The following is a 10,722-nucleotide window of genomic DNA, read 5'->3' on the forward strand; positions in this document are numbered from 1 at the left end:
GTTAATAATGGTCCAAGTAAGAGACTAACGAGTCAAAAAATTTAAAAAAAATGTGATAAAAAATTAGATTCAAAAAGAAAAGACAAAATAAATTGAAAAACAGTTGAAAAACACTAAACCCTACCCTAGCAAAAATTGAAAAACAATTTCGAAAAATAATCTATAGTTGTCCAGCTTCCAAACCCGTGGTGGACTTTATGTCCCAGCTGGTAAGCCGCCCAGGACAAAAGGTCACCCCTTTTGTCCCCGCCTCCTTTGTCCCGATGCAAACCCGGGAAAAAAGCCCCTAGCAGCCTGCGACAAATGATTCAGTCTCCGCTAGTGCCTGGTCAAGGCCACATACGGTAGGTTTGACATTTCATTTGCAGCTCCAATGTGTTTTTCTAATAAAAGGCACTCGGTATTTTTAATCCGGTTGTTAAGGCACCCACTATCCGACATGTTTTGGCTCTCTCCATATCTAAGGTATCTAAGACTAGCCACAATGGGAGTATCATAAGTAGTACCATGCATGCCATGTTGGTAAAAATCTGATGTGGCGCACCAATTAATGAGGTGAGAGATAGGAGTAGTATCATAATATGATACCGTATCATAGCACGTAAAACTGAAAAACGTAATGGCAAACACATCATGTACACAAATTTACACTGAGATTCTACAAAACATTAAATATGATGATCCTACGCGGAAATTCAATTCGGCTCCCGGGTGTGTATGCTCCCTCTACCAGAAAATCATATTTTGAAATGTTGAAAAAATTTAACAATTTTTTTTTACATGTACATCTTCATAATATATGTCCGTTCGTCAAGTTTCACGAAAAACCAATATTTTTTGTGGTCTATGTAAAAAAGAGAAAACTTATCTTGTGAAAAGCATTATTTTTAGAACTGAGTTTTGTCTTTTTTACACAAGTCACATGATAAGTCGATTTTTTATGAAACAACTTTGTGAGCGCGTAGCACGAGGAGATGTACATGCGAATTTTTTGTTTCATTTTTTAAAATTCAAAATATGTGTAAGATGCATTTCAAAATAGAGGGAGTATATGCTCCCATGTTCCAAAACACCACACCAGATCCTATGATACTATCTTATGATACTATGCATTATGGGAGTAGTATCATAAACTAGTATCATGTGCATGATACTAGTGTATGATATTTCTCATTATGACTAATCTAAAGGATGGAGTTTATGTCCCCTAGATATCAAAACACGTTCTTACACGGTGTTCTTGAAAATGATGTGTATGTATTACAACCTCATGGGTTTACGAACTCTCGTTTTCCGTGTCATATTCATAAACTTGATAAGGCTCTTTATGTCTTAAAATAGGCTCTTCATTCTTATAATATCATATTTGTGCTATTTCCAGATCCAAGATAAGTACTCTCAGTTAAGGGTAATTTATTAGTAGGGAGTTCTCTCTTATCAGTTTGGAGTTAATCGGGCTTGGATTTATTCCTTCCAATGTGAATATATACATATCTCTTTCTAGACAACAAGAGCCAGGTATCATTATCTTTATTCTTATTTACATTGATAAGTTTATTGTGATAAGCTCTTCAGACCAAGCTATTTCTATCCTTCTACCTCAATTGGGTGAAAAAAATTCGCTCAATGTTTTGGATGATCTCCTTACTTCTTGGGTATTGAAGTTACTCCCTTCCCGAAAGGACTTGTCGTTGATGTTGGTATATGTGGGAGGCACGTAATGATGCGAGAAATAATCGAGGCCACCCTGATCCAACCAGAACGAGTGTGAAAATCCTCGCATACATCGACATGATCATTCAGCAATGCTTCAAGGCGAAACCTGGCACTAGGCGTGAGACTGATGTAGCTCCACGATGGTCTCCGCCGCCTCCAGGTGTTGTCCTTGTTAACTCTGATGTTGCGCTATTCGCGGACTGCAGGCGGATGGCCATGGGAGCAGTTCTTCGCGACTCCGAGGGGAAGTGCTTGGCTGCGGCAAGCTTACCCCTCCATGCTTTTACATCTCTAGAAATGGGCGAGGCACTAGCTCTACGCGGTGCGGTGATGATTGCATGCGACAAGGGCTTCAACAAAGTGATCTTTGTCTCTGATTGTTTGTCTTTGATCCAGAGGCTCAACTCTCCAGCACCAGATCGCTCCGAGGTTGGTTCAGTGGTGAAGGACATCAAGACCTTGGTGGCACGCTTCTCCACTGCTAGTTTTCGGGTGAAACGTTGTCTGAACGAAGCGGCACATATTTTAGCTAAAACTTGTAATTTAGCTTCACTAGGTTTTGTTTCGACTTCTGTCCCGGAATGCATTCGGAAGACTTTTTGTATTGATGTGTGTTGATCAATAAAGTGCCGCTTTCCTGTAAAAAAAAAAGGACGTGTCTTGACCCAGGCGAAGTATGCTGCGGATTGATTAGTCAAAGTTTCTTGTTTCAAAAAAATTAGTCAAAGTTCATATGACTAGAGGTACACCACAACTCTTACACCTATGTCCACTATCGATAAGTTATCCTTAACTGATTGTATTTTTCTGAGACCTGTAGATAGCACAAACAGAGAAGCATTATTGGTGCTCTTCATTATTTAACATTGGCAATACCGGACTTGACGTTTAGTTCATCTTAGGAGTTGCTATGTGTAAAACAGGGTTTGGGAACGCTCAACCCCCAATAGGGTTGGCGTAGGGTTTATATTTATAGTGTACAACATGTACAATGTTACAGGTATAATACACAGAAACTCTATGTATATGTACAGTCTAACACCCTCCCTCAATCTCAACTCTTTTATCTAACATCTAACAAGTTGAGATTGCGCCGACAGCCTTGAAACAAGGGCAAGGACAGTGGCTTTGTGAAGATGTCAGCAAGTTGATCTTTGGAGGAGATAAACCTGATCTGAAGAAGCTTCCGTGCAACACGTTCCCTCACAAAATGATAGTCAACTTCGATGTGCTTGGTTCGAGCATGAAATACAGGATTAGATGACAGATATGTCGCCCCAATGTTGTCACACCAAAGAACAGGAGGACGAGCTTGCGGTATGCGCAACTCTCGTAACAATGACTGCACCCAGATGATTTCAGCAGTAGCATTTGCCACAGCTTTATACTCAGCTTCAGTACTGCTCCGAGACACTGTAGCTTGCTTGCGAGCACTCCAGGCGATCAAATTAGGACCAAAGAATACTGCATATCCCCCCGTGGATCGCCTATCATCAGGACTACCAGCCCAGTCTGCATCAGAGAACGCAGACAGCAAGGCTGAAGGAGCAGAATGAAGACGAAGTCCATAGGACGGTGTATGGCGAATATAGCGCAGAATGCGCTTCACAGCAGCCCAATGAGGATCTCTGGGTGAGTGCAAATACTGACAGACGCGGTTAACCGCATAAGATATATCAGGCCTGGTAATAGTGAGATACTGAAGACCACCAACAACACTGCGATACTCCGTCGCATCCTCAGAAGACAAGAGCACACCATCGGCAGCTGTAAGGACATCCGCGGTGGACATAGGAGTCATAGCAGGCTTACTGTCTAGCATGCCAGCACGACGAAGCAGATCCTGAGAATATTTCTTCTGAGTGAGAGACAGTCCAGTATCATCATGAGTCACCCCAAGACCAAGGAAATAGTGCAGTTTCCCAAGGTCTTTCACAGCAAAAGTAGCCCCAAGAGAAGCAACCAGACGATCAGTAGCAGTAGCAGAGGAGCTGACCAGGATAATATCATCAACATAGACCAAGAGATACATAGTGACCTCTGGACGCTGAAGCAGAAACAGGGACGTGTCAGCTGTAGAGGGAACAAAACCATGAGCACGAAGAGCAGCTCCAAGGCGTGCATGCCAGGCACGAGGAGCTTGCTTAAGGCCATACAAGGCCTTCACCAAGTGACAGACATGGTCAGGACGAGAAGGATCAGCAAACCCAGGTGGCTGACGCATGTAAACCTCCTCATCAAGAACTCCATGAAGGAAAGCATTCTGAACGTCCAGCTGGCGGAGAGACCACCCACGAGTAACAACCACAGAAAGCAGAATACGAATGGTGGTTGGCTTGACAACAGGACTGAATGTATCCTCATAATCAATACCATACCGCTGTTTGAATCCCTTTGCCACCAAGCGAGCCTTATAGCGCTCAATGGTACCGTCTGCATGTTTCTTCACCTTAAACACCCATTTGCAGTCAATAACATTGAGACCTGACCGTGGCGGAACCAAGGACCATGTTTTATTCTTGAGAAGAGCCTGATACTCAAGGTCCATAGCTTGACGCCAATGAGGAATCTGCATGGCTGCAGAGTAGTGACGAGGCTCAGTAGTAGGATCCGCAACCGCTTGAGACAGACACGCGGCAAGCCAAGCAACAGTCCCATCAGTGCGCTCTTTAGGTCGAGAGATGCCACTCCGACTGCGAGTGTGAGGGAGAGATGGCACAGAGACAGCCACGGTGGAAGGAGGAACCGTGGTCACAGGGGGCGAGGCAGCCGGTGACTCAGTCGCAGGTGACGAGGCAGCCGGTGACGGTGGCGCGGGCAACAGGGGCGGTGACGAGCACGGTGGCCCAGTCGGCGATGGAGGCGGCCCAGCTGAGGAGGCAGGCGACGAGGCAGCAGGCGTCGCCGCGGGCGACCCAGGCGTGGGCGACGGCCCAGGCGGGGGCGACGCAGGGCGCTCCTCAGCAGCAGGCGAGGACGTGCCAGGCGCGGCAGTGGGCTGAGGCACATGCGCGGGCAGCAGCACGGCGACCGAGGACGGTGCATGGGCCATGCAAGGCGCCACCGGATCGACGTGAACAGGGACAGCAGGAGAAGCCAGAGGGGAATCATCCAGAAGCTCAAGGCGAGCACCTCGTCCAACACCTGCACCATGGTTAGGAAGCAAAACAGGAGAATATGCAACATCATCAAATTGACCAGGCAAAGTAGGAGTAGACACCAAGGGCTGATTATTGGACACGGGTGGAACTGGGGGAGCAAACGGGAACAGGTTTTCATCAAAGACGACATAACGGGAGATATAGACACGATTGGATGGAATGTGGAGACACTTGTACCCTTTGTGCATGGAACTATAGCCAAGGAAAACACACTGTTTGGAACGGAACTCCAGCTTGCGACTGTTGTAGGGACGTAGGTGTGGCCAACACGCACAACCAAATACTTTGAGAAAGGTGTAGTCTGGAGGTTCATGAAATAAGAGCTCAACAGGTGTTTTCATATTGAGAAGTCTAGTGGGAAGCCTGTTAATGAGAAAACAAGCTGTAACGAACGCATCACTCCAAAAACGAAAAGGAACAGATGCATGCGCAAGAAGAGTTATGCCAGTTTCAACAATGTGACGGTGTTTACGCTCAGCTACGCCATTCTGTTGGTGAGTATGAGGACAAGCTACACGATGAGCAATGCCATGCTTCTGAAAGAAAGAACTAAGATTACGATACTCACCCCCCCCAATCGGACTGAACATAAACAATTTTCTCCTTGAGGAGCCGCTCTACATGACGTTGGAATTGCAGGAAGACATCAAACACATCAGATTTGCGTTTCAGCAGATAAATCCATGTAAAGCGACTATAAGCATCGATAAAACTGACATAATAGTTATGACCACTAACAGAAGTTTGGGCATGGCCCCACACATCTGAATAAATAAGCTCAAGAGGAGTTTTGGCTACATAGTTTGACACTGAAAAGGGTAACTGATGACTCTTGCCTTGCTGACAGGCATCACAGACTGCAGGTTCTTTATTACTAGACACAAATGGAAGATCATGACGACGAAGCACATGACGAACAATGGGAGTGGCAGGATGACCAAGGCGAGAGTGCCAATGTGATGACGAAGCTCGCACGGCACTGAGAGCGTGGGGGGCGGCAGGCACATCAAGGGAGTAAAGACCATGGCGACTCCAACCTCTAAGAAGAACGTCCCGCGTGACCCGGTCCTTGACAAAAAAATGAAAAGGGTGAAACTCAACAAAGACATCATTATCAAGAGTGAGCTTTTTAACAGACAGTAAATTGCGAGTGACCGAGGGAACACGAAGAACATTACGAAGATGGATGGACTTGGATGTACGGGTAAGAAGGGATGCCTGGCCAACATGGGAGATGTGCATACCTGACCCGTCAGCGGTGCGAACCTGGTCGTGGCCGGTGTAGGACTCCCGCGAGGTGAGGTGAGAGAGATCAGATGATCAGTAGCGCCAGTGTCCATGTACCACGTGGGATCAACAGGGTAGGACGAAGTAGACCCCTGGGTCGCGAGAGCCGCTTGTTTCTCATTACCGCGGCCATCATTCGCAATACAAAGAAAGTCCTGCTTGAAGCGTCGATGGCACCGAGAAGCAAGATGGCCCTCAATGCCGCAAAGTTGACAGGGGACCTTGGTGCCATAGCCCGGACACTGCCAGGCACGGCCGCGGCCAGCAGTGTTGCTGTTGGGGCGGGGCGGTGGGGCTGGCTGGCGGGGCTGAGGCGGAGGCCCACCTGGCGTGCGCGGCTGCTGCTGAGGGCCACGTCCACCACCGCGGTAGGCCGCGTTGGCTGCGGCATCAGAGGGACCATCAGGACGCATCTTCAGGCGACGTTGCTCAGTATTGAGAAGGCGAGCATAGAGCTCGCGAGGCGGAAGGGGAGTGTCCCGACCGTTGATGTTCTCCACAAGGGCCTCATAGTCTTCATCAAGTCCGTTGAGAAGGAAGGAGGTGAACTCCTCATCGCGGAGAGGCTGCCCAATAGAAGAAAGGATGTCCGCCATCTCCTTAACCTTATTGTAATAGGTGGACATGGAGGAGTCCAGCTTCTTGATTTCACCAAGTTTGGTGCGGATCGCCATAGACCGAGCCATCGACTGCGAGGAGAAACTAGAGTCCAGCGTGGCCCAAGCGTCGCGCGAGGACGTAGCAAAGACAACCATGCCCGCCACCGAGGGAGTGAGCGAGGACTGGATAGCGCCAAGGATGGCTTGGTCCTGAGCAACCCAAAGGTGATGCGCCGGGTTAGTGATAACCATCGGAGCACCGTCAGCCATTGTAACCTGAATCACAGCCGGAGGGCACGGCAGTGTCCCATCAACGAAGCCCTCGAGATAGTGGCTGCGCAGAAGAGGCATAACTTGGGCGCGCCACAGGAGATAGTTGTCGGCGTTGAGCTTGACCGTCAGAAGATGGGCGAAGTGGAACAGAGCAGCATGTATAGCCTGGCCAGCATCCGGTAAAGCAGCAGGCACAGCGGCAGGGATGGCAACAGGCGTCGTGTCCACGACGGGTGGAGGCGGCGGCGGAGAGTGCGGCCCATAGGAGAGGGGCGGCATGCCATAGAACAAGGGCTGGCCGTATAGGCCAGCACCATAGGGCACCAGGGGCGCCGACGCGGCTTGCGACGGCAGCGAAGCAGCGGCGCCAGGGACGCCAGAAGGAGCCGTGATCGGCGTGGGTGCAGGGGCAGCCGGGGCCGGCGTGTAATACGCAGGCGAGGGAGCCATGGGCGGTGCCGAGGGGGCTGGCGCAGGAGGCGGCGCCGATGGTGGCGATGGCGCCTGGGCTAGCGGGGAGACTAGGGTGGAGAGGGGCCACCCGGCGCCGTTGGCGAAGATCGAACCCGCCGCACGCGTGGAGATCGGCGGCGGAACAAGGGGCGAAGGAGCGGTCCCGGCGAGAAGCGCCGCGAGGAACGGCGACACCGACGCGGTGGTCGAGGCAGATTGCATCGCGGGAGTAGACGACGTGGTCGACGCGATGGAAACCGAGGCGGTCGACGCTGGCAGGGCAGCGACAGCCGACGCGGGACAGGAGGCGCCCGACGACGCCGCAGAGGTGGCCAGCGTGCTCGAGGCGGAAGGAACCGAGGTGATGGCGGCCGGCGAGGCGGCGGCGGCCGATGCGGTGGAGAGGGCGGCGGAAGTCATTGGATCGGATTAGGTCTTGATACCATGTTAAGCTTCACGCACTAACCAACTATTCCAAAAGACCGATCTTATGGAAAGAGTTAGGCAATCCACTTATAGTTTAACATCCCCCCTCACGTGTGACGCGGCGGAGTCAAGTCAACACGTGTAAACAAAGGCGTATAGCCCTAGAAGCCAGGAGGGGGAGTAACAACAATTTATAGAATAAATTGTGAAAACCAGGACTCGAATTCGAGACCCTGGCTCTGATACCATGTTAAACAGGGTTTGGGAACGCTCAACCCCCAATAGGGTTGGCGTAGGGTTTATATTTATAGTGTACAACATGTACAATGTTACAGGTATAATACACAGAAGCTCTACGTATATGTACAGTCTAACACTATGTTATATTTTTACTTGGATTAAATTAATTCCGAGACTGTTAACTATTTGAACAACCATTTCCCTAAGGATAAGACCAGAGATCATTATCATCATCATCATCTATATGGAGGCAATACGAAGTAAGTCAATGAAACTCTGTATATACAATTTCGATGATGTGCAGGTGAAACAGATAAGACAGGGATTCAGTGAAGAGGATCAGCAACGCCGCAGAAAAACTTTGAGCTTTGACGGGAAGAGTGGCCGGCTGAACCATCAAGCCAAGCCTCTCCAAGACCGCATCGACCACATAAGGGCCTGACCTGCCTGGCTACTCAGTCTCATGCTGCGTTTGTGGGGAGGTGCGCGGTGGAGGAGTGGAGCATGGTGGTGAGCTCCTTGGAGGCGACGATGGACTTGTAGATCTCCATGACCAGCCGCTTCTCGAACTCCGACGGGCCCTGCGCCGCCGCCGCAGCCCCGGGAAGCAGCAGCTTATGGTGCTTCCGCCTTGGCACGCGCTTCGTCCACATCCCGTCGCTAGGTATCGCCGTGACCACCGCCTTCCTGGCTACAGTGAGCATTCCGCTCACGTACGCGTCCCGCAGCCGGCACAGCAGCCGCCCGGGCAACGCGACGACCGCCCGGACGACGCGCACACGGCGCAGAATCAGACCGCGCAGCCGCACGCGCCACCCGCCGCTGCCGCGCCGCGCGCCGCCGCCGAGGCGCTGCGTGCTCTTGGTCCTGCTGCCGCCTTCGCCGTTCTCCAGGCGCTGGTACTTGCGGCGGCGCCAGTGGGAGCGGATGCCCTTGGTGAAACCTATCGGGAACGCCTCAACCTCCATCGGTCAACAGGGGTTTCGAGTCTCGTGGTGAGGTGGTGAAGCTTTGGCAAGCGCAGCTGCTCGATCGGGGAAATGAGTTTGTTGCTGAGGTGCAGGTGTTGTTTGGCTTTTGCTTTTGCAGGTGTAGTTTGGTGTGGAATGGCGATGCGGCGGCGTCCCTTTTATAGTTGGTGGGTGCTAGCTCCTACACCCGGACCTTCGATGCCGTTTCGCGGTGCCGCCATGGCCGACGCCCGACGCCACGTTGAACCGCACACCTGGTGGTGACTTTGCTGCTGGACCGGTCGTTCCCAGCCGTCGTTTTCTTACGCCACAGGAGCCCCATGCATGGCTATTTCATTTCCTTTTGGGCAAATTCGTGGCTAATCAAGTTGCACGAATTAATGGGAGACTAGCTAGGGTAACCAACGGCAGCACCTACGTGTACGTTGAACGTCTAGAAGGTGACCGGGGATTAGTTAAGTTGCGGTTTGGATGGTTGAAGATTCCGTTGCTTCACTTTTTTGTAAGCTTGCATATGACCCTTGACCAGTACTACGTACTAGCTGGATCACTGGGATTGAGTAGAGGGTTTGTGTTGCTGGTCAGAGACGATGGAAAGTGTCTGGATCCTACCATGCATGAATATAATGTTCCTTCAAATATGGAGTCTTGGATATCATAGCTTGTTTTGGTGGTCAAATTTAGCGGCAGGTGACGTGGTATCGGGAGATATTGAAGTCGAGGATTCACATACCGCTCCACGTTATCTACAAAACAAAATAAATATACGGATTTGCTACAAATCAGTCGACTGATTTGCTTTTCACTGTCAGTCGAATTTTGAGCCGTTCGTTTCGCGCTTTACGATTCGTGTAGCGTTTTGGTCTGCCTGGCTGACGTTCGTGTCCCGCGTCCGTACCCGACCCGGGTTTCCTGGTTTTTTCCGGTTTGGTTTTTCTCGGTTTTTACTTTTCCCTTTTCGATTTCATAAGTTTTCCATTCCCCCTTTTCTGCTGTGTTCTTCATTTGGGCGGAGGGGGAGAGGTGGGTGGAAGGCGATTTGGGGGGAGGGCGGCACGATCCCGCGGTGCCTCGGTGGGAAGGGAGGCGGCACGGTGCCGCGGTGCGTCGGCGGGAAGGGAGGCGGCGCGGTGCCGCGGTGCGTCGGCGGGAAGGGAGGTTGCGCGGTGCCGCCGTGCGTCGGCGGGAAGGAGGAGGTGAGTTGATTTCGTCGGTGTGCTTTGTGGTGTAGTACCAGTACATGGAGGCGGAGCTGATTTTTTTGGTGTTGTCCTTGATTGTTCGTCGTAGAAGGCGTCCGCGGCTACGGCGGAGGTTTGGTGGAGCCAGTGAGGGGCGTTGAGGTTGCGGAGGTTTGTGTGGTGATTTTGTTGCTGATTTCGTCGGAGAGGGCGTGGCTACTCGAGTGGGGCGGCTACTGCGAAGGGGGCTGGTAAGCTGGTTTGATGGATGCGTGCTGATTTTTTGTGTTCATGGCTATCGGGCGGTGTTTTGTTCATGGATGTTTCCGCTATGTTGGCTCTGCATACACTGCCGAATAGGCTTTTCATGGATGTTGACTCTGCATACAGCCGTAGGCTCGTCAAGGATGTTAGC

General features: G+C 50.8%; 2 protein-coding genes across 2 annotated transcripts; one reads left to right on the forward strand and one right to left on the reverse strand.

The window, feature by feature from the left end:
• Positions 1–1,791: 1,791 nt before the first annotated feature.
• LOC127303303 (uncharacterized) lies at positions 1,792–2,608 on the forward strand. The gene is made up of 2 exons (XM_051334048.1): positions 1,792–2,208; positions 2,537–2,608. Exons 1-2 carry the CDS (start codon positions 1,792–1,794, stop codon positions 2,606–2,608), a joined length of 489 nt encoding a protein of 162 aa, XP_051190008.1.
• Positions 2,609–8,416: 5,808 nt separating this feature from the next.
• Positions 8,417–9,265, reverse strand: LOC127299075 (uncharacterized). The gene has a single exon (XM_051328971.2). It carries the CDS (start codon positions 9,121–9,123, stop codon positions 8,617–8,619), a length of 507 nt encoding a protein of 168 aa, XP_051184931.1. The 5' UTR covers positions 9,124–9,265; the 3' UTR covers positions 8,417–8,616.
• Positions 9,266–10,722: the final 1,457 nt, after the last annotated feature.

This window comes from Lolium perenne, chromosome 1 (assembly GCF_019359855.2).
Source record: "Lolium perenne isolate Kyuss_39 chromosome 1, Kyuss_2.0, whole genome shotgun sequence".
Lineage (NCBI taxonomy): Eukaryota > Viridiplantae > Streptophyta > Magnoliopsida > Poales > Poaceae > Lolium > Lolium perenne.

What these genes read in the sequence shown, in the direction of transcription:
- LOC127303303 (XM_051334048.1), top strand. Translation starts at nt 1,792, where the DNA reads ATGATCATTCAGCAATGCTTCAAGGCGAAACCTGGCACTAGGCGTGAG. An exon ending in TCTCCACTGCTAGTTTTCGG is followed by an intron (nt 2,209 to 2,536) that starts GTGAAACGTTGT and finishes TGAGACCTGTAG; the next exon opens with ATAGCACAAACAGAGAAGCA.
- LOC127299075 (XM_051328971.2), bottom strand. Translation starts at nt 9,123, where the DNA reads ATGGAGGTTGAGGCGTTCCCGATAGGTTTCACCAAGGGCATCCGCTCC.